Raw genomic sequence first — 27,979 nt, forward strand, 5'->3', positions numbered from 1 at the left:
GTCGACCCTCAGGAACACGATTTGATGAAAAGTATACCCGGCAAACGATGAAACATCCACCGAGTGTCATGATATGGGGAGTCATTTCGACCAAAGGTACAGCCGGACTCTTTTTTCTAAAACCAGGAACCACGATGAACGGCCAGAAGTACTTGGACTTAATAAAAGAGAAGAAAACGTGTTTCTTTTGCTCATTTTAAGATGTGGAAAATCTTTTCCAACTCATGATGAAATACCTTGGCTATCGAATTGCTAACCACTCAATTTGCTTCCGAATACTAAGATCATTACAATTTGCTTCACAGCTAGGATACGTCAGTATAAGAGGACATGCATTATTACGCGAGTGCAATGATGGGAATTATATAATCGGAGTTGTATAGATGAGAATCTATATTGTTAGCAAATTCATAGCTGATTATTTCAAGATTTGCTGAATGGAGTGTTATGTTTATTAGTTTTGATTACATTTTTTGCTAGTTTTATTAAGTTCAATGATTACTTGCAAATACATTTGATTAATCGGACGTTAATCTTTGATAAATTGGATCGCTTCCTGTTTTGTTGAAATTAAAACTTTTGGATTAATGCTAGACTACTAGAAACATGTAGTAATAGAGACGGCGACAAAGTCGGCTGGAAAATTTTAGTAGTACCGAGGTTTGGAGAGTTTCGTTATTGGTAAAGTTTAGCTGTTTGACTGTGCGCAGAGCTACTTTCAGGAGTAGATTATCCAAACATAACAATTCAGGTGCTATGAGTAGAAGATGATATTATGAGCTGTGAAGCATTCAGTATCCAACATCAACAAGACAAAAGAATCATTAAGGTCTGAAATCGTTTCTGATGAATTGTAGAAGTTTCAACAAGAGTTTTATCAATTTATCAGTTTATCAGTTATCACAAACTGTTTTGTGTTTTTCCGATTTTTTTTTGCCAGGAGATTAAAGTTATTCGATCACGTTAAATGGTCTTTCTTCAAACTCAAAATATAGCAAAGTTTACTTGTTTTAAAACATGGAACATGGAAAGGTCTTCTGTATTTCTATTAGGTAGATATAAAATAATAATATTACCAAAAATAAATTTGCCCGTTGATCTCATGCGTTATCTTTCCGCGAGCTCCAGTGACGCAATCGGTTAGCGCGCCGTACTTATATGGCAGTTACGGAGTAATGCGGAGGTTGTGAGTTCGAGCCTCACCTGGAGCATTCGTTTTTCAGAATATGGAATATGAAAAACAAAAGATAAAGTAAGAAGTGAATTTTTAAAGGTTGTGTACATATACAACCAATAGGTTTACTGCAGCAGAGTGATAATTGCGAGTATACGACATATCATTCGATGATGTTGTAAATCCCTTCGAGTTGGTCGTGGCTGCAACGAGGCAGGAGGATGATTCGAATAATTATTGCGAGGGTAGCGACCAAGGCCAAGACATCTGAAGAATGACACCGAATTGAAAGTGGACAAAAGAACAAACGACCAAAATCGTTAAACATTTTTCAACAAGACTATAGGATGCGTTTCAGACTGAACAAACGTACGCAAAGCTTATCCTGAAACACGACCAAGTCCAAAGTCCAAAAACTACCCGGGTTCCGACAAAGAACCAAGGACATTTCCGGACAGGACAGATACATACAAATATCTAATATCACATTCTGCACAAGAATATTTTTGCAGAAGATAAGAAGACGATCGCACAAGAATACCGAAGGAGGCTGCACCAATTCCTGAGTTTAAAATGGAGTGAAAAATGAAACAAATTTATTAAATAAAAAAACAAAACGAATCATGGCATGCTACTCTGTTTCAGTGAAGAGTTATATCAGGAAAGTAACAAACGAACAAGCAATGACGGACAATTATCGACCTTTTACGAGTAAGAAATTCGACGCCTTGACGTACTTATATGACAGTTACGGAATAATGCGGAGGTTATGAGTTCGAGCCTCATTTGGAGCATCCGTTTTTTCGGAATATGGAAAATAAAAAGCAACGTAAAAGTTCAATTTTTGAAGATTGTTTGTAAGTTTATAGGCAGTGAGCAGAGGAACTTGCAGGTACCGTATTCAACCAAGGGTTTATCTTTTGCGACCTTATAAGAAAGGCAATGATGTGCACCTGTTTGTTTATGTTTTCAACACTTACTGTGAACTGACGAAACTGCATAACGTACAGAAGAAAGCTTTGCCCCTGGCATCATTAGATGAATTGTTTTTAAAGCTGGACATTTTGCTTATCGCCAACATATCATTCGATGATGTTGTAAATCAATTCGAGTTGGTCGTGGCTGCAACGAGGCAGGAGGATGATGAGAATAATACAGACAAGGGCAACGAGCAAAGCCATTAGGAGTCGCTTTAAGTTACAAAGAGGTTACGTGTATGTTGTTGCTGTTCTTGTTAGTTCTCAAAGTCTCTGTACCAAAGTGCGCGGTCGGCACTTTTCTTTGTTTATTTTATTGTGTTTGTATAGTTTTAAACGATATAGTTAATTGTAATTTACGATATGCACTATAAAATACGCTTCACAAAAATTTACCTACGCCACTGATAGTATAGTTATCGAGCTTCTATATTTCAAGCAATTAAAGTTTACGACACGCCAAACTAAGTAAATCGGTACAGGACCAGAAGATGGCAATGCACAAAGTGTTCCACGTTTATTAGTTTCGGCTTTCAGCAAATTTGAATCACCAGCGTTATGTGCAACGCAGAAGCTCCGTGATTACCACGTAAATATATTTGTACATGTACATTTATACATGAAACATGATTTGCAATAATGTTAAACGCGGTAAATCATTGATTGACGAAACGTTTGTCCGTAAAATGCCAACTCAAATCATCTTGTAGCTGACACAGCAATAAATAACCACTTCTAACAACCTCCCCCCCAATAGTGCAAACAGATCGTGTTTGACTCAAGGTAACTTACGCTAACTTGTTTACATGCGCTTTTCTGCTCGTGGCATGTGAGCTACTAGGCCTACTATTTTCAGCAAGTAAGTTAGATTATTAGACAATAACAACAGTTGGCAGAGTTAAATATTTGCTATCAGTATAACATGGTTTAGTACATTAGTAGAAACAACAAAGCAGAAACCCTATCTTATAAAACCTAGATAATAAACGACGTTTGTTTAAACTTTGAGGAAATTGTACAGCACAATGGTAAGTGAACAGGTTCTATATGATGCATAAGTAAATAAACGCGCCATGGAAAGTTGTTTAATAACAGTAACCTTTTGCATGTGTATAACTTAAATGCATAGCTTACTTGTGTATGGTCGTTTGTTTAGAACATTTCTGAAGTCAGCTGCAAATGGCGGGTTTTCAAGCCAGATGAAATATTTTGCAACATTCGAAACAATAGTCTTGGTGAAGGAAGTTTTGGCACTGTAAAGCTCGGTTTTCATAAAAAATTGGGAAGACTAGCTGTCAAGTTTTCAAAACGAAATATACCGGCAAGAGAACTAAATGAAGAAAGACAAAAGTTAGTTTGTTGTTCTTTTTGACTTTCGTAACTCTCCGCTTCTAAATGAAGTGTCTGATCTAAACTTTAAAGTGTTGTTTACACAGGATTTTGGAAGAAGCAGACACAATGAAGCAAGGACGACATGACCATGTTGTTGAAGTGCTGGGTTTAATAGACACCGAAAAAATTATCGCAATCGTAATGGAGCATATGCCAGCAGGCTCATTTCACGATCTGATAGACAAGAAAGAAGCCTTCAAAGTTCCTTTGCCTCTTCTCTTGCAAATGGTATTTGAGATTTCAGATGGTATCACTTATCTTCACAACCTACACTTCAAATACAGAATCGCTCATGGAGATTTGAAACCGCAGAATATTCTTCTAAGCTCCGACCTTCATTGCAAAATTGCTGATTTCGGTGGAGCGGAATTTTCGCATCACACCTTATTGGCATTAAATATGTCCGATGTAACTGAACATGATTTTCAATTCACAAAACTGTTCAGTGCACCGGAACTTTTTACGAATGGACGTGGACGTTTAAGCACGGCCATGGATGTCTATAGCTTCGGGGTTATTCTTCTGTTTGCAATCGTTGGAAAATATCCAGATCAAGTGGAAATGTTTAAGGATCTGCTGCCATGCCAACTGCAGTTTGACAACATAACTGTTGAAGAATGCTTGAACAAGTACAAGGACCAATTGAAATCAGAAGAGAACCAGGAAAGTTATGACAATTTGAGCATGCTTGAAGAGGTTATGACTGAGTGCGTTGCCCAAAATCCTATAGATAGGCCAACTATTAAAATTCTTCGTAGTAAACTTGAGGAAAGATGGAGAATGGTCGATCCAAACACCATCAAACAACATGTGATTGACGTTAAGGAGACTCAAGTGCGCATGCGCGACGACATGCTGGATGAAAACAGTAGTACGACCCTTGCTGAAATTCTACAAGGCGAAGGTTTGTTTGCTCTTATGTGGCCAATGTTTGTTTTAATTGTTCATTGGCCAACTTTAATAAAAAAAATGGATAGCTTATATCTCTACAAACTATTATAATGGAAATATTTGTCGCGGTTTTGAAAACGTTTATTTTTATAAGCAATGCTAATTTTGTCTTTTCTCGCCTGTACAGACTCGCTGCAGGTAAATCAAGCGGTTTCATCCATTAGCAAAGACTTGGAATCAAAAAACGTTTATCAAACAATAAGTCAATGCGACAGACTGATTAGCATCATAGAATCAGCATATATTGCAGACAATAAACTTGTCGAAATAACAGATGACATTTTAGATCTTATTGAGATGATACAGAAGCGGTATTGTCTGAAGAGAACCGAACTGACAGGATGTTCTGAGAGCCTGGTTAAATTACTGCAGATTACCGAGAAGTTTTGTACTGATGTTTCACGTTCTGAGACAAAGATCGACTTGTTAAGAAGGTGGCTCCAAACCGCGGACGCATTCTTGCGGCAGAATTCTTTAGACGACAACGTTCGCGTGGGAGTTGTTGGTCAGATTCTCTTAAGCGTAGACAATTGCTTGAGTGTTCTGAATTCAGATGCACGCCATGATGCCTTCACTCTGCAAACAAAAATAGCCGGCTGGAAAACAAAAGCTTCCTGCAATAGACAACTGAACAATAGAAAACGTGAACAAGAACTCAACTTGGAAGCTGTCAACGAACTCGAGGACAAATTCAAAGATGATTACAAGAAACTCGGTTCTCTTTACGCCGCATGCTGCAACAACCTAGGCACAAATTACTTCGACACTGGTGAATTGATACAAGCTGAGCTCTTCTACGCTAAGGCCTGCCACACTCACATGGGAACGGATGATTACGAAACGGAAGAAATCAGAATGGAAAACCTGCACGTTACAATCGAAAGTAAGGTTAACATTTATACAGTTTTTACAAAAAGCTTCTACATTTTATCTGATTGCAGAAAATTTTGCTTACACAGATATGTGTCGTTTGTATGAAAACAATCCAGACATCAATTGGAAAAAGGAAAAAGATGTTCTCCAAAGTCTCGCCAAACCACCTGATCTAAAAGAACCCAAACTTTTCACCTTGATGAACCGCCTCACGGTCTTGCGGTTAGCAATTTCGCTTCAACTACATGATGATGTCGCTACTTTGTGTGATGAGGTGTCCGAGTTATCGGGAATTTTTTCGTCATCACCAATGTATTGCCGGTGGTTATCTTTAAAATGCAACCAAATTGCCAGAATTCTGGTCAAATCAAAGCGAGATGATTTGGCGTTAATTATGTTAAAATGTGCTATGTCGTTCACCAAGTCTATATCAAATCCTGTTGATAAAATAGAAGCTTTATACAGAGTATCTAAAGTGATAAATGAAAGAATACTCGGTCGCTTTCATGAGAGAGAGGAGCAAAACGAGACTCGACATATTTACGCTCCTATGTGTCACAGCGCCATCGCTCTAATGGAGAAATGTGAAGTGAAGAAACACAGTGAGGAAGAAGAAATCAAGGAAGAATGCTTGCGTTTTGCGAATGGTCACATGAGTTGGTGCTACCTCAAGGCGGAGGATTACAATGCTTGTATTTTCACAGCGACAAAAAGTCTGCGCGGCTTTCCAAGTGAACAAACTGACTGCAGCGGCACGAGCAAAAAAACAGGCGATTTTCACAGAGCTCATATGAATTACTGTCTTGGCATCTGCCACTACAAGATGAAGGAGTTTCTTGATGCAACTATTGCGTTCAAAGAATCTATCAGTTTTTGGAAGCAGTACGAAAACACGGAGAAGGACATCAAAAAGGCAAATTCATATATCTTAAAAATTAATGCTGCTGGTTTGACGACACAGCAAGTCAAGGCGAAGTAAAGAATGACAAGGTTTTCTTGATAACTCACCGTTTTGTTTTCTGATACACACTAAGCTCAATTTGCTGCAAAAAATTTGTTTATAAGCAAGAAAAACTACAGCAAAAGTTTGATTTTTAATTTAGAAAGCATCCAAATATTTTTTTTCACTTGTCTTGCTTCAAGTGCTAAGCTACTTTCAGTTAGGACACTATATTTGACAGACAAACTGATACTGCTGTGGTAGCGTAAGCGTCAGCTTAAATCTCAATTAATAGGATTGTACAATATATAAGACTCTGTTTGTTTGTCGTTTTAAATTTTGACGTCAATGTCTAGATATGTTCCTACTTTAACTGTGTTGGCAAAGTTCAGTTGTGACGTCTGATTGGTTACGTTTAGGAGGTGGCATTGAAGTTTTATCAATGTGTTGTTTCAAATACTAAGTTTTAATGTTGTTGCAAGCAATGCTGTTTGTCATTAGTAACTATTAAAATTAAACAAAATGTTATCTATTTGTTTAATTTGTAATTGGAACAACAAACAGATTTGGATAAATAGCAGCATCGGCAGTATACCTTAAAAGTCTATATGTACTAAAGAAACAATATTTTAACTGAACGGCTGGTTTTCGATGAAAATACGACAATAGCTCCAGTTTGGTGGGGCACTGTTCCTTACACCCAGAGAAACTAAGCGTTTGTTCAAACAACACTTCGAAGAAGCTTATCTCTCTTTACGACGCCGTTGAGTGACCATCATATTTCCTTGACCTTACTTATCCAGGCTACTTTTCTGTGGAAGTATCTTAAAGACAGAATCTATGAAAACCGAAGGTTTCAAACCCTTAATCGATTGAGGGGAAAAAACGGGAAAACTTTCTTAAAAATCGTTTCCCAAGATGATGGAGCACATGAGAAGACGTTTGCAGGAATAAATCGGTCAACGTGGAACCTATATTGTTGCAGATGAAAAGTTGCATTTTTGAGACACCCTGTATATCATTTCGGTCAATCAGGCTATCAAAACTGTATAAACCAATTACTTCTAACTATTTATTAAAACCATTTTTATAAGACTTGTACAGTATAAGCATAGTTTTTTATACCATATATAGGTAACTGCTGCTGTAGATAGGTATGTAAAAACTATGGTATAACTTAATGCATCGTCTTTAATTATACAGGGAGCCATACAAGCTTAACTGTGTTTAGTCCAATAAACGAAATTAATATAACTTATAGGTCATATGTAGATTAATTGGAAATTTTTTTCTTTCATTTCACTACATTATTTCCTAAATTTGATCGGGAATTTCGTCTTATGTTTTGTGGAGTTGGCGTTTGATAAATGTGAACGTTTTACTGGTTTCCATAGGGGTAGCCAGGGGGAGCAAAAGGGGCCATGCCCCCCCCCCCCTCCGCAAAGTTTTGTGTCTATAGGCTTCTACATCAGGTGGCGGTGTCTTAAAACAAACACTTTGTAGTTCCCTTGAACTCATGAAATATTTGGCCCCCAAATTTTTTTTCTAGCTACGCCACTGTTGGTTTCCATCGAGTCACAATTAGTGAAAGCCGTGTTTATTTTAAGCTAAAAACGGATCTTCCAATTTACCAACAACCTCATAAAAGCGGTGGTTTTCATCGCAACCCATTCTCCATCAGCCACTTATAAAAACTTTCTCGAGGCTTTAAAGGTGTCATTAAAAACGAAGCATCAAGTAACCTCAGTGACAGATCTCGTACGATGACAATATATCATAATATTTCTTGGACAAGCTCAAATCGACAACGGCCAGCATGTCCCAGAAAATAGATACAGCGTTTCCTTCATTCAGCTTTTCTATCCTGGATATACATTAGTGCGCATCGAAAACGAGATCCAGAATTTTATTAACTCAAGAATGGATCAACGTATGAAATACATCGTTACCAGCAACACATCCAGTGTCGGAAAGTACTCTAAATACAATGACACTGGACACTTGGGCAGTGAAGACACCCTACACAAACCCGACGTAGTATACGAATTAAAGAGAACGCGGGGTGCCTTTATGTTAGACAAACACGTAGAAATGTTAAAACAAGGTTAAATGACCAAAAGCCCAATGCCGAGACATCGGACAAATCAGAAGTGACGGCCCACGTCATGGACCTTCACACTTTATCAGCTTTTCTTGCCCTGTCGTATTATCCGTTGATGAATAAAAACGAAAATAGTAGAAAGCACCCAGATCTACAATCGACAATCAACGCTTAGTATCAACGCATAGTATCAACGCAATCACATCCATTGTTTTAATTCAATATGTAACACTTTTTATCTCCGTTGCCAAAACCTAATCTTTTGGCTCGATTTCTTGTGATTTTAAATCAATTTTAATCGCGCCTTGTTATCACTCTCTGTCCCAATAAGTAGTAAATGTCGCATCGTATAAGAATAGTCGTACCTCGCACTGATGCTGAGTAGTTTTATTACTCGAAATGTTTGCAGTTAAAAAGTTCGCTTCGATCCTGGTCTACTTTTAAGTATGAGCGTCAAACATTAGTTGTAGGTTCGTTTTAATTTTATCCGCACGGTGACAGAAGAATGCAAAATCTCAAATGAGATGACGTAATCCAGCAAAAGGGTAAAAGGCGGATTTTTTTATTTCGCTTGTGAGATGGAAGGCAGTGCAGGTGCCGCGTGCGTGTGGCGTTTTGGATAACTCGTCTCTGGTGAAACACACGCTGGGCTATGAAACGAGCGAGCGAGCGGTTACAAGATTGCCAAACATCAACAAATCGTGAATTGTCAGACGCTGGGCCGCGTGCTCACAAAATAAAGATGTAGGCAAAAATAAAAGCGCCTGTATGCAGTTAAAGGAACCTTCTTTGAATAGCTTTGTGCTAAAAGCCCTGAAAAGGCTTTGCGCGGTGTATTAATGTTAGTTAATGTTTGGTTTTAGCACGTACAAACGTAGGATTTGTGCTGATATTTTGTTGACAATCGGATACACTTGAGTAAGCAAGAAACACTTGGTCAGTTTACTTTGTTGTTAGGTCGGAGGATGTAGAATGAAATATACTGTAAGTGACTAAGACTGTAAAATGCTGAAATCACCACCGCATTTCATCTATGTATGCAGATACGACCGGAAATTGTAGGTTTTAGGCAACAGATCAAAATAAGCTGAACCAGTATACAAAACAGTGTTGCTTTACCACACATTTCTATAGCATAGATAGAGAAGCTACTTTAACAATTACAAAGGTTTCAGCTCAACTAAGAAAAACTATTCAAAATGGAAGTTAAGAAGATGCTTTGTCGCATGATTGTGTTTTTAATGATATTTGTACAAGGCTATTGTGAAAGCGGTAAGCTTTTGAATGTGTATAGGTGTATTCGTACTGTATGCTGTATTTCATTTCATGAAAATAATCTTTTTCAGTTATTGTATGTATCTCAGTTACAATAGACTCACGCTGTCAGCGTACGCGCATCAAATGTTGCTTGCAAATGTAGGACTAGCGTAGTATTATCACACTGAGTTGTCAAAAGCAGCACAAACGTCGTTTGCGATAATGTAAAATCATTCCTTTTTCCGCGTCGTCGCACTAAACAGGATTATTGCCCTAACTGTACAACAAAACGCGGTTGAATTGCTTTTAACGCAAAGATAAGCATTTTATTACACTCGATGAGTTACTACAAAGCGACGACGATTAATCGTGTAACAGGATTGAAGAAGCATACAAATCCAATAGAAAATTTCAGTGTGGCAACGTTTTTTAATTTTATTAAACACGCTCCCGTTTGTGCCTATTTTAATACACACGGTTTGACTTATCAATGTCACTTTATAACATAATCTAGGTGCTGGCGTAGCGTATGCGTGTAACTCTATTTCTTGACTTAATTCCTACTTAATATTATATGATGCTAACTATTGTAGGCGAGAACTTCGAAAATTATACAGCTTATCTGTAGAGGAAGGACATAGCCATGAATCTTCTATGTCCGCTTTCGACGTTGGTAAAACGATTATCGTGCTTTGTTGTTGCTTATCACAAAACATAAACTTAATGCTTGGGATTAACCTGAGGCCATATGTTCCGATAATCTAAAAATGATCTTTATAAAACTTCCGCAACCAACACTACGTCAAAATCCTGTTGTTTTTGCAAGTTCATACTCGTTTTGTATCCATTACGTCATTCTTGCTGCGCATTTCATCCGACGTCTATTGAGACTCGAGCTGCTGTGTGATTGACATTAAACCATGGCAGGCGAAGTGTTAGCAGTCGGGCAAAGTTTATTTCAGTGTCAAAACGTTCCTTTTAAATTTTAATACCATTGCTATTTGTCCAAACTTGACTATTTCAGTGATTTTTTCTTTGTAGACGATTTGTACAACAGCAAAGCGGCCACCAGCGATTTGCAGTGGATCGCAAATCCTGCAAATGGAAAGGTAAGTAGGTTAGCGTCGTAACTAGGCTAACTCTTTTATTCGGGCGCAACATTTTACCGTTTTGAATGTTGGAAAAGTTAATTTCGGGGCAGTATGTGATCAAGGTGGTTTTAGCGTATTTGAAAATTATCGACCAAAGTTGATAAAGCCCTCAGGATTAGTGACGTAATGCCTATTACTAGGCAGAATGAAAGACGTCGTTGTTATACAAGTGTACGCAACTTGTACTTTGCGAAGAAACGCCCGCTTTTACAGATCCAATCCAAGCTGGTGTGCTTCAGGCAACGCTACCTGTCAATCAAACGGTTGCAAAATAGCTTTTCACCAAAAACCTTGACTCTTGTGCCGCTGTCGGCAGAACAAAATTGTTTCATTATTCCCACGATGAAACCTATTATGTGTACTTGAGGCATGTACGTGGCATATTTTAAATTCCTCACTCTCCAGTGTTTAATATAACATATCCGCTTCGAGACTCATTCCAATATTATCGATCAGTGTGCGTTGAAATTACAAAGCGTTTGATTGTGATATCATAGAACCCGCGGCGGGAGTAAGTAAACAATCAGGTGGATGTTTCAAGGGCGAGCCACTTGCTATTTCCAATTAAACCCTCGTATGTCAAAAAGCGCCGGCAAAAGATGTAAAATTCGAACGCTGCTTGTCATACACTATCAAACGTTTTGTTCAACGGAAGCGTATTTAGACCAAGACCTTATTTGCGTTTGGAAACTATCGACCTTAGTCCATGGCAGACCAGTAGGTTGTCGAGTAAAAATGTATGTTCCGACAACAATGGGTTGAGTCTGTTTCGATTGTTTGCTTGGTTGATTTTCTAACCTTCTGGCTTCATAATTGCTGTAAAATTGCTCGCTCGCACATTAGAATAACGTTAATAACTGTGTTTTTCCTTCTATTGTAATAATTGAACCATTATGCTGGTGTGGTATCGTCAATCAATCACTTTGAGCAAACTGCTGTTCACGATTATTGCTTATACAATAATTTTTCCTTTTCAGTGGGAAGAAGTGAGTGGGTTTGACGTCGGCCTTTCAAAAACAATCAGATACTACCAAGTCTGCGCCTACTCGAATCCTAACCCTAACAACTGGGTTAGAACTCCATTTATATCATCCAGGTAGTTTTATATCTCAGATAGGATTTAATATCCCGCTTTCAGATTACTCCAATATATTTAAATGTTTCATTTCGTTAAGGGGAGCCGAGATAGCGTATATTGATGTTGAGTTCTCCATGATGAAATGTGATAACCTTGAGAGCAGTTGCAAAGAGACCTTTAATCTCTACTATTTCGAGTCCGATCGCGATGATGCATCCTCCACCTTTCCTCCATGGAGGGAGAATCCTTATATCAAGATCGACACTATAGCAGGAGAGAGATTCAGCACCTCTGACCGAGATGTTAACGAAGGGATCAATTTCAAAACGTGGTCAATTGGCCCACTGACCAAGTCAGTATCAACTTTAACTACAACAGGTCTAGCCATTAAAATAGAAACTTCTGATGTGTTCACATCATTATAATTTGTGTTAGAAATGGGTTCTACATAGCCGCACAGGACAAGGGCGCGTGTATGTCGTTGCTCAGCATAAGGGTTTACTATTTTTACTGTCCTCGCACTGTTGATGCTTTGGCTCTTTTTCCACGGACTGTGGCTGGAAAAGATGTCGCATCTCTGGAGGAAGTGGACGGAGAATGTGTGAAAAATTCAAACTCAAGCGACTTTCAAGGTAAAATGAAAGTTGTGTTTTTTCCTGGTGACTTTTTTATAGTTTAAAACACGCAATCCAATGTACTAACTCAAATTTTGATCGTGTAACTTTTACAGCTCCAAGATATTATTGCAACAGCAACGGGCAGTGGATAGTAAGGACCGGAGCGTGTCACTGCAAGCCTGGTTATCAGGCTAATCATCTAATGACCAAATGCGAAGGTAGCTTACTCCTTTATTGGTACCGTAATTGATTAGTAATAAGCGATCCTCTTAGTATACACAGGCGAGGTTGAACAGGTTTCTTATTAAGGAACCTTGTATCGATCATCGATTTTGCGTTTGCGTGAAAACAGCTTAACCTGTAATAAGAGCATCCAATGTACCAGTACAACGCGATTTTGCAGTGATTTCTTAATTTTCTTGCATCATCGCCGAATAAGATATTTTAATTTCTTCGGTTTCTAATCACGTCGAAAAAACGCTTATCCGTTCCACTTGTGTCAGGTCGTATTGGATTTGGGGTTCGCTTTATACCATTTGCATTGATTTGTGGTTGTTTGATGTTGTCCTACTGGACATTGTCGCTTGAAATGAAGCGGTGCATCAAAAAAGATTTCCGAGTGGAGAGTCGATACAACATTTTCTTACAGCATTTCTTATAAAAATTAGCAAACAAACCGTGTTATTATTTAATATCAAGGAGCCCGTAGTTTACTCAGGCTCAGTATCTAATAAAAACTTAAAATGTCATGTTTTTCATTTTCCAGCAAATGTACACGCCACTTCAACAAACATATACTTAAGCGATTCTTAGATTTTTATCTCAAATGTGCTCCGGTTTTCACAAACGTGCATTTTTCGTGAGCATGGTAACAAAAAAAACAGGTTAAATGTCGCAATTTGGTTTTGGTGGTATGATAATTCTGTTAAGAAACACTGAAACGCAAACATAGAAACAATTACAACGATTTGGGCTCGCCCATTCAAACGTGGTAATTTCAGTGTAAGCACTGTAGCATGTATGAAGTGGCCCAACTTATCATCGACGCAAAGCGTGTAATTTTAAAATTTGATTATCGGTGATCAGGAAAGGTCGCTTTCAGCATTTACAATTATGAGCTCATTAATGGCATTCCAAAGAATTTGTTTTTTATTCTCAAATTGGTGTCTTCGTCTTGATAGATCTCGTTTTTTTTTGTTTTAAAAATGGCGTACGCTATACTAATCAGAGTTGACCGCTGTCTTTGCGCTTCAGTGGTGTCCAACCGGCTCATGCATATTTAAGCGAGCAGGTGGTGTGGTGGCTACACCATCTTGTTCTCACTAAATAAATTTTTTGTAATTCTGCCGCTGCTGTGACGTCAAGGTACATTCAGCTGCTTAAGTGACTTTGAAAGATGAAGCAATATTCCTTTCCAAGCGATAGCACCTGCTTATTTAACATCGCCTCATTAGCAATACAACCAATTTGAAAACCTGTGTGGTCGTTTAATTTTTGTAAGCGCTTTGCCGTAACGGTGTAACTGATCGAAAGCCTGTTATAGAATCACCGAAATGTTTTCAGCCGAAATTGAGCCTCAGATTTAAACAGCAAATGAAACACGGTTTTTTATTCGAAATGAACAACAGCAGATGAAAATGATTCCCAGTTCAACTCACCGCGCAAAAACAGCAAGTTTTTGTTTGCGTTCTGAGGCTCCCCACGAAGCGAATGTGACGTATCGGCAAAATTGGCAGCTCGAAACACGCCGTTGGACAAATTGAACTCGTCCACATGACTTGTGTCAATAGTTGTCCATTCTCTTCGTGAATATTACACCATCGCCGCGTAATCACGTCTTATCTCTAATATTGTTCGCGTTCCCCATTGTTTGGGCCCCTTCTTGATTCTTGACCCCAGCGTGCACTATTCAGCAGAACTAAAATTTCGATATCAATATACTTTCATGTATTAAAGTTTATCGGTTCATTCACTCATTACCGAGCGAGCATATTGGCGATCTTTTACAGGTTAGCTGTTGCTGCACTCTTCTGAACCGGCCCAGCTTTATCTTTTGTCAATCACAGTTAATTATCGAGGATCGCTTAAGAAATGTTGGCATTGCATTGTTGGGTTGTGACTAACACGGGACCGCTTATACTTAGTGTGGTAAACAAAAGCAAAGGGAATTACTGAGAACGGGACGGTACCGTGGGGATTCCAGTGTGTTTTGCTGGCAGTGTTAAATGCGCTTAAATGGATTGTTGTTTGATGTTCGAAACAGCTGTATTACAACATTACACCGAAATTGTTTGTTTATCTCTGCTGTTTCGAACGCTAAATAACAACCAACCCTTTTCGTCTCTTACGCGCTTGAAATTATCGAGTGTGGATTTTACAGTTATTTGCCGAGAAACCGTTGGACTCTTCAAACGTCGATCAAAATGTTATCTTGCCATTTTTAAAATATTACAAAAGTTATAAAATGTTTCCTTCATCGATGCAAAGCTGTCAAAACAAACTAGAACTGTCGACCGAAAATCGTCTGTTCCGCGGGTTTGTTTTGTTTTTTACACACTTGTATTAGGCTACGCACTTATATTAGGCTACGCACTTGTATTAGGCTACGCTCTAATATTAGGCTACGAGGCTACGCATCGAATAAGAACACGTGGTAATTTACCACCAGGGCGAGTTGAACATTGTACAGTTGTATGCGGTTGCTCTTGGGAATACGATTAAAGCTATTCGATTACTATTTGTCAAATGCTTCGCTGATGTCCGACTTGTGTTTGTGCTTTGTTGCAGCCATTACATTTAGTCCTATTTCAAATAAGCTTAATGATAAATCGCCCAGCGTGTGTGGGGAACCGGCAACATGATTTGTGATTGAGATGTGTTTTGCTATTGGCAACATTTGATTTACATCTTCCTTAATAAAAACCTATGAAAAACATTTGTGATTTCTAGTTATAGAACGTTTGTAACCGACGATCAAGTATTCAAGTGCCAGTTCCGACAATTGTTTGATATAAAGACTTGAAACGGCCTAATCGAATCACTCGTACACCATCTGAGCCCCTTGAAATAACACCAAGTATTTTGAAAATTTTTCTCCTAGAATGTTATGTTATGAATGACGACATCAAATATTTTAAACTTGTCGCCAAGGCAATTTTTTTCACTTTTTGAAACGTAAAAGAAACTTATTGTGATTTGTAATGAGTCATTTTCTCAAAATATGACGATTTTTAGACCCTTTTTTGTTCTTATCTGTTTTAAATGACTCCCCGTGTAAGCAAAGCAAAATACACAAAAACGTTTTGACCCAATATGAGGCCTTTCAAGTCTTTTTCACCTCGCCACCAATATTGTTCATGGCTTGTTGTTAATCTCATATGGTGTTTCTATCTTGAACAAGGCAATTTCCCTCGTCGATGATATTTTGGATATTTTTTGCCTGTGGTGCAGAGATAATGATATTATTTAAAATTTCTCTTGAAAGAGGTTGTTCTGTGATAGGTAACAAAACCTAACCTTGAGTGAACTCGCGAAGTGTTTAACAAGATTTGAATTTCTCCGGTGAATTCCCACAAAGAAACGATTTCTTCTATACAACCAGACCAAATTGCCTGGAATAGTACCTCTGCTAAGCTCACAAACCGCTTCTAGGCTTACGGCTCTGTAAACAGCGCTTTGAGTTAATGCAGGTGCGCAGCATTTCCTTCTCCAACCTTCAAGGCCTCTGTCCACCATTTGACCTAAAACATTGTAACCTTTGACATTTAATTGTTACCTTGTGGCACCGAAGATCAAATAAATCTTCAAGTAAAGGCAAACAGAATATTTTAAGAGTTTTTATTACGTCTATGTGTTTAAGTTAATTAAGAAATTAAACAATTTTAAGAATATATGCGAAAAGAAGTTCATTGTATTTAAATCATTTTGAAAACGTATATACTATCATCCAAGTAGCCATATTTCACTATAAAAACGTTAACATTTCGCTTTTGTTTTTAGAGTGTGACTCGGGCCATTACAAGAGTTCCCATGGCAACCAATTATGCTCGCAATGTCCCGCTCACAGCACAAGCGCGCGTAAAAAGATGACGACAACTGACGAGCCTAGCAAGGAGGAAATGGACTCAGTGTTCAACCACTGCTTCTGCGAAGCTGGGTATTACAGGACTCCAGATGAAGATGTACACGCTCCATGCACCAGTTAGTAACGATTGGGATCATTAGTTGGTATTAGTTAGTAGTTAAATAACTAGTTAATGGCGTTAGGTCAGTTTTGTGCAAAATAGATTGCATTATAACTGGTCTAACTTGCAAGGTATTTTTTTCGTGCTGGTTACATCGAAAACAACAGTTACGATCATTATATATTTAATCTGCGAAGCGTCGTCTTTGGTTAATTATCGCAATACTTGTGCTTCGGAATAAGCTCTAAACACGTTTGTCTTTATAGATAACTACCGCGTGTGACTTTTAGTAATCAACAACTGCTCTATGGCTTAGCGACACTTTTTCAAGCTTTTCTTTCCTTAATGTGACAGAGAACATCGTCCAGGCCGAGAAACCTGTGTTTTTATCTTTTCCAATTATTTACTCGCACACGTCGTCTCGATTTGCCATGGCTAGTCAAGTAAATAACTGAGGAAGAATGTTAAATGAACGCTATTGTTTGAACAGACACGGCGATGCAGACGATTATTATCTTATCTCTACAGAAACTCGTACCTTTCGGCAATAAATCCCCGTTTTTGCTCGTTAGACCCAAGTTCCTATTGTTAGATAACAGCAGGAATATGATAGATAACCAGCGTGCGCGTAGTGTTTGAGTTTTAATAGATGCTGTGGCTTCCAAGTGTCTCCTGCGCTATTCTCTGATGTAAATAATTGACTTTTTCATCAGACAGAGAACCTAAACCCTTCTAAGGATTTATATCATCGGTTTTTTAAATATTTACAGAACCTCCATCAAAACCGGTTGCTGTCCGGCCGTACGGAGTTAATTCTTCTTCTGTGACACTTGGTTGGTCGAATCCGAACGACGACGGCGGACGTAACGACTTGTATTTCAAGTAAGAAAATTTAGAACCGCCACGTCATCAATTTAATGCAGATGTCGCCATCATTCGGTAATGCTGCTAATGCAGGAGGTTTATTAAGAGCCGTGGACTCGGCTGAACCGTCCTTTCATCTCTAGTTTTCTCTTTATCATGCATAATTCGTGTTAATCAATGAAGTGAGCATTATCATGAGGCCGTTTCCCGTTTACTTTTGACTTGTCCCACAACCATTCATTATTCATGAGCGTTATTTAATCGTTAACTCAGTTTCTCGTTTTCATCGCTTGCTCTGTTTGTACGCAATAACTATATTCACTGCTCCGCTGTCGGAGCTGTTGGAAAAAACACCGTACTTCATTTGAAATTTATCATAGTATTAACAAAAAGCGAACTTTAAAGTAGTAATGCCAATAAGACTTGTATTTGTCACAGATGGAAATAATTCACCGATTATGCCGTATTATTATTATTAACCACTTGACGGCTAAGGTTCATGCGATATTTTTTGCTTTTCATTTGACCGAAACGCTGTCGAAAGGTATTTTTAATAATTCAATGGTGCTCTCTATTTAAACTGTAGTGTGACGTGCCTGCAGTGCTTAAGACTGTCTGAAAGAGAAGTTTCCTCCAAAGCAGATTGTTTTCCTTGCTCCAATGACGTCATTTTTCAACCTTCCAACATAAAGCGGATACTTGGTAATCATCTAGTTGCTTCCAATCTAACACCATTCACAACCTATCGTTTTAAGGTAAGTTAGTGGAGGTTTTGACCGTCAATTATTATTGTAAATATATTGTGTGTATAACGGCTACGTCCTTACCAACTTGAAATCTTACTCCGTTTTCGTTTAGTTTTAACTCCGATTGGGTACTTGTTTTTAAGGCTTCGGATTGAAGGTTTAATTGTTCCGGAATTAAACGCTGTTAGTAAGAAACTGTAACTATGCTTTAAAGGGCAACCTTTAAATGCTATATTCGAAATAAGCTTACATGATAGAGGATACAAAAAAGTCCCACCATGTTTATTACCAAGTTTCTGTTGTCACGTGATTTTAATGATGTTGGGCTTCGATATCTAATCGTAGGAAGCTTGTTTGATAAAAAAAATTGTAATTACCTAGGAGAAAGGAAATCTAATACAATTATGGTTGATATTAATATTCGCTTAATCGATCATTAAATGTGTTTTATTAAAAATGAACACCTGGGCAAGTTCCACGAAGTGTGAGTATGGACGTTGGTACTTCCTTGGCAACCCACTTTTGTTATACATTTCCTTCACAAACATTTCAAAAAAAGCTCATAAAATCAATTAGATTTACATTTTAGCCGCTAATATACCCATTATAAGTGTCTTGATGTTGGCATCCTTCGGCCATAAAATTACCACATATATATTTTTACATCCATCCGCACTTCTGGTAATTTCCAAAACAACAGCATTTACATAACCTCTTTAGGTATATTGTAGGCTATATTTTGATAATTTAACCCGCTTAAGAAACTGTATCTAACATCAAATTTTGGCCGAACTTCTTTGGTTTTATAGGTTAGACCGTGTTGGCAAACACGAGACATACGTAATCAACCAACCGCAGAATTCATTTAAATTTTCATGTTATTGAGATCGTTGTATTTTGGGAAGAATCGGCTTTAAAATGCCAAAAGCAATGGATATTTGTCTAATTGTGATAACGATTTGATGCCAAACAAACTGTGATACATGTTTTTCATACACCAGTCAAGTTAAAGACAATTTATCTGTTGCCTTCTCTTTTCGGTCAAATCGGAGATTTGAATCGATTCAGTACTTCGCAACTTTCCTATAGTTTATTACTGGAGCAATTAAAGATTGTGGTCATTAAATGCTTAATCTCAGAATCAGGTCAATCTGGGTTTAATTTTTCCACGCTGCTAAGAATCTGTCTGCCGACCACGCATTCAGTTGAAGTTTATATATTCCCAATACCAATAGCGTTTAAAATAACAACACAACGTCCGTTCTAATTATGACGGATTGGTTTACTTTCCGCACGGAATTGGATTTCGGCAGTAGGTCATCAATAATTAACGCAAGTTAGTGGTCAATAAACCGCTTATTCACAGTAGTTGGTTTATAAAAACAGGGATCGCGCTAAACTGATCCCATTAACCAGGTTATTCGTTTAGTTCATTTAATTGCCTTAGCCGTTGAATAACTATCTCAAGTAATGTTGTATGTATGGGAGCCAAATGTTAAAAGTTAGGGAAGAAACTCGAATGTCATTAAAAACTGCGCGCATGTCATTAAAAATTTAATGGTAAATACAGTCAATTGCATTCTGGCGCTTGCAAGTGGTGGGAAATGTCGACTGGGCAAGCAGAAGTTCGTTATTTTCTCGACAAAAATGACGTTTTCACTGCTGGCAACCTCTCTCGAACTTCGGGGTTATCAATCAGTTTTCTCGTGCTTGTAGAGCGGATTATTCAACACCTTCGCAGGAGCACACGCTTATTAATTATTTCGGCAACAGCAAAAACTCTGGAAAGTGTTTTACCACCCAAACCGAGGATTATATCTAAACGGCTATAAACAAATGTCCCACAAAAATGAGATAGACTCTGCGGTAACTGAATATTTCCAGACCTTGATGAACCACCCTTCTACGTCATCAATCGCCGTTACGTAATGGGCTAGAGTTAGATAAATATAGGCCTCGACTTTGCGAACTAACCTGTGACGTAAAAACTACACAAAGTAAGATTTGCGTAAACGTTTTGGGTGTGTGTGGTCTTAAACTTGCTGTTTTAAAGCTTTGTTCAAATTAGATTAATAATTTCAACGGCATAATAGCTTTTGTGATTTCGGTGTGATGTGTTTCACGTGTAACCTTACTTATTGTGCTTTCATGCCTGACAAATTTGCCTGCTAATACTTTTAAAAGGAATGCTTCAGCGCCAGAGGTACAAGGGTTGTGCATTATGCTAAGCCAAATGTCGCACGTACAGTGCTCTATATGAATTATTTATCACCTTATTGGATTAATAAGCTTGTTATGCAGAGGTTTAATTCATTTACCAAAACTGGCCGTAAAGAAGACATTTAATGATCGATTTATAACTTGGCACCTTTAAAAGCGAACGTTAAAAAATGTAATTTTATTTTTAGGTTTATTCTATGAACCAAGTGACACCAGTTAGTGACGTGGCCCCTGAGTATGACGTTGTTACTGTGACCACAGAAGAAACAGGTAAAATATTTGAAAATCCGTTGTGTTTAATATAGCTATATAGTCATAAACAATTTTAAATCTAACTTTGCAAAATATTACAACACCCATGACCTTAAACATAACACGTATCTGTCCAATGTGAATATGCATCAGGCAACTGACAAAGTCCCGTTTTTTTGCAAAAAAAGTTTCATTTAGGCGCGGTATGCCCAATGCCCATAGTATAGAAGTCAGAACTTGTACAGTATATGTTTCATGTTGCCAGCGCAACGAACGTCTGAAATACGTTGAAAAAATTGCAATCACATAAGTAAGATTATTGTCCGCTATGGTTCTTCTTCGGCAAACTACAGCAAGTTGATACCTAAACCGAACGAACCTGCTAAGTTTCACGGAGAGATATCTGAGCGGAACTGCATAGCCTAATTCCTCTACTTGCGACCACATTCTCCATAGCTTTGATAGCCGAATATTCTATTATAAATACTAACAAATTAAAGTTTCGCCAAACTGTATATTTATAACAAGCGACTTGGTTTAGAAGACTTATCCGTTCAGTTATGCCACGTCAAGTAAATAGATGCCGGGTTTGTCATAAAATAAAGACAAAGATTGGTCAGGAAGCTGACATTTCCTGGAAACGATGAGCATGCTTATTATAAAGCACTTTATACTCTCATCACAGCTTACCATATCAAGTACATCGCCATCACGATAACAAAAATTCCGTTCGTGTCTGCGGTATTTTGCGTGACGTTTTCTCGCAACGGAGGTTATAGGATGTTAACGTCCTTCTTGATAAGGGCTCGATTTAGGCTCTAGCCACCATGTCGTAATTTATTTCCATTCAAGGCACTTAAAACCAATTCGATTAAAACTCGATTGGTCTTTGTGGTAATGTTTCGGCTTCTGACTGTACTTGTGCGCGGCCGGTCCAAATCCTTGACACAATTCTATGGTATGCGTTTAAGTGGAACCGGAAGAATTTCATTTGGTTAAGTTCGCTTTGATTTTGATAAATGACTATTTTCGGTACTGAAAAAGCCAGCGTACAAGAAAGCTTCTCAGAAATTAAATTTTTATTAAAATTTTGTCATTGTTTATCTCCAAATTTCACCGAGTTTGCCATCTTGACCCCAGGCCTGGCGTTCTTATAGCGACAGATGTCACCTTGATTTTACTTAAAATATTATGTCCTTGTATAGCATGGTATCAAAAGGTCAAATCGGTCTGGTCAAATATCTGACAGTCTGTCAATGATGTGGGACTATTTCCAATGAAAAGGTTGCCATTATTTTGATGCATTGATCGCGTGTTTGTAGCAAGTAATTGTCGAACAAGTTAGCATGTTTTAATACTAAACACTAACCACTTGATGCTGAGTGATCGATACCTTGTCTGTGCCCAGATAAGCTGAGTGTATCGGTTTGCCTTGGCTATGTTCGATGGTGAATTTTTGACTAATGCTCTTAATCTAAACCTGTTTTGAACGTATATGCAGCAGGTCAATGTGGCGCCGATCAATTCTTAAATCAACAAATCAGAAATTTCTTCTCGTTCGCAGTGTTATGCTTAGCATCGTTCGATTACAGACATTACCCAAAGCCAGTTGCTATGACTGCAAGGAAGTTTCTCCTCAGTCAAGCTCATTAAATGTTGCTTTTTGTATACGTTAAACATTCAGCGGACCAAACCTTACGGGAACGCGTTTACGCATTAAAATAGCCGAAATATTTTAGTAATTTTGAATTAATTTCTTGAATAACTTGCGCTGTCGGAGAAAGGTATTCGGATTTTTTTCAATGGTCACCATGATTAGATTACCAAAAGGTTTAAATAATCGCCTTTTGGTCTATATTTGCTCATTTTCTGTGATTTTGTTATCACACTATTTGCGGTTTAAAAAAGGTTGTATTGCAATCTAATATGACTTTAAAGAAATCACTGAAAAAAAGCAAAACCAGATTAGTTTTGTGATACCTGTCTCCAATACTGGTGGTATTTAACAAGTACTCTAATTAATTGCGTCTTGGAAAAGTTTATTTTTTTAAATATAGCTTTTGTTCTTAGCTACTGTCAGTATGGTATAATGCACAACAATGTATGACACAAAATACTATTAAATAATCGTACATGTATACGCGGGAGGTGTAACTAATGTACATAGTTGGACTACCACAATGTTGTGGTAAAAAAGGTTTAGTGGCCGTCTTTTTAAGTAGGTTATGCACCTCTTGCTGCTGCTGAATAATACAGATGACGTAACCCAGCCCATACGATTAGCCGCTTCAAAATCTCTGTACAATATCTTGATGTTGCAGTCATGCTGTATTACCGTAATCGTGTTAATACGATGCATTTTAAACTGGAAATTTCTTGCAGTGCCATCGGCGGTCGTGAATGTCCAATCCTATGCTTTGGGCAGCAGAAACGTTTCGCTAAAATGGTCAATCCCCCTTTATGAAAATGGTGCCATTACCAAGTACCAGGTTGTATGGACTGACATTACGTCACCCTTTAACAAAGATGAAAAAGAATCAGGAAAACTTCCGATGATGCTTGAGGTGAAATTTTGAAATTCCTTGGTTTAATTACTTTACAGATCATTTATAATGTTATTGTTTATTGTTTTTGTTGATCTTCCTGTTAAATTAATTTATAACGCTTTCTGCTTCTTTATAGACAAAAGATATCAGCGCAAGTTTAACCGATTTAAAACCTGGTCATGATTATTCTGTTCGAGTCCGTGCAGCCACTTCAGTTGGATTTGGACCCTACAGTCGCCCAGTTACATTTCGCATCGTGCACAGCGGTTGGTGTACAAGCTAACTATAGATGGGCGTACTATGTAGACTTTTATGCGCTGTATATTACCTGAGACAAGTACGCTGTAAATGAACTGCGTAAAGCGTATTGTTGAGCAAAAAAATTTTATCATTAGACCCAGCGGACCTTCAGAAAAAGGAAAGCGCACCGGTGGGATTGATGGTTGGAGTTGTGGTCGGAATTGTGTTGATTGTGGCTGTTGTCGCCGGCTTACTATACTTTTACAACAGGTAAAGGTTTAACAATATATCGCGCGTTTCAAATTTCAGTCTTACGGCTTCGGTTTGTTTAACACATATTTTCCTGAAATCAGGAGAAAATGGGTCGAAAGAGAAAGAATGAGCGAGGAGTCAACCTTAGATGAGAAAGAGAAGTTGAGCGTCGAAGCAACAAACTTAATCGGTTAGAAAAATTAATCTGTTAACCTAAGTTACACAATTATATATTATAACAACCTTTCTTGCTGTCCGGTGTTCCCGACAGATAATAACAGAACCTATTTTTAGTTTCTTTGCCTCCTACTGATCGAGATCATAGAATCTACGTTGATTACCCGGATCCCCGCAAAGCGGTTCGGGAGTTTTCATGCGAAATCATACCCAGTTGTCTCAAAGTGGAGAACAACATCGGACATGGTACTCCTCATGGATGACCGTCTGTATTCTGCTATTTTTACAAATCTATCTGGAAATTTATGAGAAGACGTTTTCGAATTTATTGTGTTTCTTCAACAGGAGAATTTGGAGAGGTTTGTCGCGGCAAACTCCGGGAGCAAAATGGCGCGGAAATTTACGTGGCAGTGAAGCGGATGAAAGGAGGAGTCAAAGATCAGTTCAGTTTCCTCCAGGAAGCATCCATCATGGCTCAGTTCTCACATCCCAACGTGGTCCAGCTAAAAGGAGTCGTAACAAAGAGTAAGAGAACAGCTTATACCACTCTTTTTGTAAATATGTTCGGTGTTTTTTGAAGAAGTTTTTGGGGACCGAAATGGTCTCTCATATTCTATTCTATTCTTCTTCAGAAAATTAGCAATTAGTTTGTAAAAATCGCAGTCTCTTAAAATTTCATAACCATCGCCAAAGTCCATCCTTAAAATATAACTGCAATATGTTTGTTCGCATATCTGAATTGTTTATATGGATCCTTCTGAAATTGAAAGGTTGTCACATAAAAGCGGCTTTGTCGCGTCTGACAACCTCAGATAAGGTTTCGACTTAGATAACGTAAATATTTTAGCGAGCTAATCCTACGAAATATCGCTCAGGTATCCGCCGTGGATTGCAGCATACTGTTGTTTCCTCCAGGCGTTATGTAATCTGCAAATATCATGTCCGGAAAGAGTATTAAGACAGCATATACTTTCGGATTAAACAAATACTGACGTGGATTAATTAAATTACTTTTAAACATTTGTGATTTTTTTCCACACCCGATATGCCTGAAAATTCCAGTTTTCATAAATTTTCATTTGAGCAGCAGCCTGTCTCAATTGCCAAACGTTTCTAGGTTACTGATTAACCGGAAAAAAGACAAACCGCAAGGACGTCAGAGCCTTGCTAGACGCTCGATAGACCTTGGATCACTTACTGCATTTTTATGCGCGATTTGTAGGAAACTACATGTAGAGATAAAAATCGACTTAACATGCTGTTTGTCGTTAAAAAAGATTATTAGCTCCTATCTCTTGCTGTGCAGGTAGTCCGCAGATGATCGTGACTGAATACATGGAGCACGGATCGTTGGACTTTTTCTTAAAGGTAAGAGCATAGTTCACGGTGTACACTTCTCGCATCTTGTCGTCTTTCGTATTCGTTTGTTTACGCTGCGAATTTGCAGACATGTGTGGATTAATTACGTCAAGAGTTCATGAGAGTAACCATGTGATGACAAGAAAAGCTTGAATTATTTGGAATAATTCTAATTTCTAACCATATAGCTTCGCATGTCTAGAAAGCAGAGTTAATAACGCCATCGCGTCTCTATTTAAGTTGATTGTAAACCTAGAACTTTATTATGAAGTCTCATGTGCGATGGAAGAGTGATTACTTTGGGTTATAGGTTATATAATCGCTTTGCCGTCTTGATTACTTTTCCGTGCAATGTATTGCTTGACCTCTATACTTTGAGAATGTACCTTAGCGTGATTTAATGCGTAACTAAGTGTAATTATATGTGTTTTTCAAAAATACGCATTATCTGTTTGTTATAGGTTCAACTGTATGAGGCTTTGAACCTCACAGGTTTTAAACCTTACTAACCCATAGTTGCTCTACTGTATATATACAGAAGAAGAAAGGGCAACTCACAGTCATCCAGCTTATTGAGATGTTGAAAGGAATAGCGAAGGGGATGCGATATTTATCCAACATGAAATACGTTCATCGTGATCTTGCAGCTCGCAACATCCTCGTCAACTCCGACCTCGTCTGCAAAGTATCAGATTTCGGACTCTCGAGGACCCTTGAAAATGACCCGCACGCAACTTACACAACACAGGTAGCTTGATTTCTACAAGTGTTTTAATTCGAGGAAAAACGTTTTTCAATCCGAGCTTAAACATCGTGATACTTACAAGTAACTGTTGCTAGCTTTAAGGTTATTTCTTGTTATAAACCCATGCTTTGACAGGGAGGAAAAATCGCCATACGTTGGACGGCCCCTGAGTGTATTCGCTTCCGCAAGTTTACGTCATCCAGTGACGTATGGAGTTACGGCATTGTGATGTGGGAGGTGATGTCATACGGCGAAAAACCTTACTGGGATATGACTAATCAACAGGTTGTGGAGACAATAGAGCAAGGCTACAGACTGCCCGCACCTTACGTAAGACTATTTGTTTGCTTACAGAATGGCATTAGTTAGTTTATATTACTTGTACGATTCACAAGTTTGAAATTCGCCAAATCTAAACTCTTGTCAAGCCGAGTTATTCTGAGATTCTTATGGATGTTTAATGAGCTTAGCAGTCACATGTGGTGAGGCATAGAGCAGGATAAAATGAGGATTACTGTCTCAAGAACTTGTCCAAATTACGTCAAAATCTTGCTGCTTCTGTTATTCTGACCGAAAGCCTAAATTTTAAACGAGTCACGCTTACATAAAAAATACGAGCGGTGATTTAACACAGATTTTGTTGATTACTAAAACCCGCTCAACTTAATGATACCTATACTTCCTATATGCATCCATCCCGGTACCGTAATTAAAATAACGTTGTCACTGCAACTACTGAGCACACAATTCTATTTTCATTCATACTTGGAGTTGAGTTATAACTATTTAGTGGTGTTTTTACAGGAATGCCCAATGTGCCTACATCGTCTCATGGTTGAATGTTGGGCTTTTAACGCCACTCAGCGGCCAAACATGGACGCAGTTTATCACCGTTTGGACGAGCTAATGCGACAGCCAGCAGCCTTGTCAAAGGTTAATCTTCAAGTTGCCACCACACCTACTACACCAATGACGGATGATCCAAAGTAACTAAGAGATATAGTCAACTTTATTTAGTTGGCCATTATATCTATACAGTGAGTGTACTAGTGGATTTTTAATCGTCAATTTGCTTTTACAGGCCCTTTGTGCCAGCTTAACATCACGTTGCTCTGCAAATCCTGTCGCTCAGTTTAAGTCAGATCGATTTGCGAACAAAGGTGTTGTGCGTTGAAGTCGACCACGTGACTGCTGATTGGAATTGAACAACTCAGCAAGCAGCAATCCAGTGTAGTTTAGCGACTGTTTACAGATCGAGATCGTCGATTTTACGATGCTTTTTTGTCCTCAAACGAGGCAAAGTCTTCATAAACGTACTTGCTACATTTTATCATTTATTTATTTTTCCTTCACTTTGTGAACGGCTGGAATGTCTAACTAGTAATTTTTTCATGTGTTGTGGGCGTCAAAAAGTTGCCGCAAAATCCATTCTAATTTTTAACAGCAAACTTTTACATTTTGTCTTTATCCTTTCCACCTTCTTTAGTAGGCAACTTTCCAGCCAGATTCTTCTTCCAAAACACTGCCCATAGCGCTGCGTTCTTATCAAAAAAAAGCATTGTAGGGTAAAGCAAGAGGTTTTATTTTTATTTTTTTCTCGTGAAAGAGCAAAATTATCGTGTTTTTATAGCTTAGTTCAAATAAAAGCAAAACAATTTTGCATGGAAAAGTTTTAGGCGCTTATGCCTGTCTAGTCTAACAAGCCTCGTAATAAATTTATCACAAAATGCCCTTGTTGTTGATGGTAAATTGTCATTAGCATCAACTGCTTACCTAAGTTTTTGCATTGTGATGTTCGTTTGAATAGTCCTAGAAAACCGATTTTTATTTCAAGTTAAACGGAAAGTTTGTTTGTCGCATGTCAAACAGAATGCCCAAAGTAA

General features: G+C 38.1%; 2 protein-coding genes and 1 non-coding gene across 3 annotated transcripts; all 3 read left to right on the forward strand.

Annotated features, from left to right (window-relative positions):
- Positions 1-1,121: 1,121 nt before the first annotated feature.
- On the forward strand, positions 1,122-1,211 carry Trnai-uau (transfer RNA isoleucine (anticodon UAU)). The gene is given in 2 exon segments: positions 1,122-1,159; positions 1,176-1,211. It is a non-coding gene; the product is annotated as a tRNA-Ile (tRNA).
- A 1,328-nt stretch (positions 1,212-2,539) lies between these two features.
- Positions 2,540-7,080, forward strand: LOC143450681 (uncharacterized). The gene is made up of 5 exons (XM_076951326.1): positions 2,540-3,179; positions 3,308-3,501; positions 3,588-4,447; positions 4,622-5,377; positions 5,454-7,080. Exons 1-5 carry the CDS (start codon positions 3,177-3,179, stop codon positions 6,344-6,346), a joined length of 2,706 nt encoding a protein of 901 aa, XP_076807441.1. The 5' UTR covers positions 2,540-3,176; the 3' UTR covers positions 6,347-7,080.
- Positions 7,081-9,396: 2,316 nt separating this feature from the next.
- LOC143449435 (ephrin type-A receptor 4-A-like) lies at positions 9,397-27,827 on the forward strand. The gene is made up of 21 exons (XM_076949645.1): positions 9,397-9,680; positions 10,707-10,774; positions 11,794-11,912; positions 11,992-12,246; positions 12,330-12,526; positions 12,625-12,729; positions 16,511-16,711; positions 17,466-17,577; positions 18,146-18,314; positions 20,714-20,795; positions 23,160-23,341; positions 23,460-23,589; positions 23,719-23,833; positions 23,917-24,005; positions 24,110-24,238; positions 24,338-24,517; positions 25,299-25,360; positions 25,890-26,099; positions 26,232-26,426; positions 26,901-27,082; positions 27,178-27,827. Exons 1-21 carry the CDS (start codon positions 9,608-9,610, stop codon positions 27,194-27,196), a joined length of 2,874 nt encoding a protein of 957 aa, XP_076805760.1. The 5' UTR covers positions 9,397-9,607; the 3' UTR covers positions 27,197-27,827.
- The last annotated feature ends 152 nt before the right edge of the window (positions 27,828-27,979 follow it).

The sequence above is a fragment of the Clavelina lepadiformis genome, chromosome 3, assembly GCF_947623445.1.
Source record: "Clavelina lepadiformis chromosome 3, kaClaLepa1.1, whole genome shotgun sequence".
Classification (NCBI taxonomy): domain Eukaryota; kingdom Metazoa; phylum Chordata; class Ascidiacea; order Aplousobranchia; family Clavelinidae; genus Clavelina; species Clavelina lepadiformis.

Coding starts and splice junctions, on each gene's coding strand:
- LOC143450681 (XM_076951326.1), top strand. Junction 4,448..4,621: donor TGAAATTCTACAAGGCGAAG/GTTTGTTTGCTC, acceptor TCGCCTGTACAG/ACTCGCTGCAGGTAAATCAA. Junction 5,378..5,453: donor CCTGCACGTTACAATCGAAA/GTAAGGTTAACA, acceptor TTGCTTACACAG/ATATGTGTCGTTTGTATGAA.
- LOC143449435 (XM_076949645.1), top strand. CDS start 9,608: ATGGAAGTTAAGAAGATGCTTTGTCGCATGATTGTGTTTTTAATGATA. Junction 17,578..18,145: donor CGTAACGACTTGTATTTCAA/GTAAGAAAATTT, acceptor TTTAAACTGTAG/TGTGACGTGCCTGCAGTGCT. Junction 20,796..23,159: donor TGTGACCACAGAAGAAACAG/GTAAAATATTTG, acceptor AATTTCTTGCAG/TGCCATCGGCGGTCGTGAAT.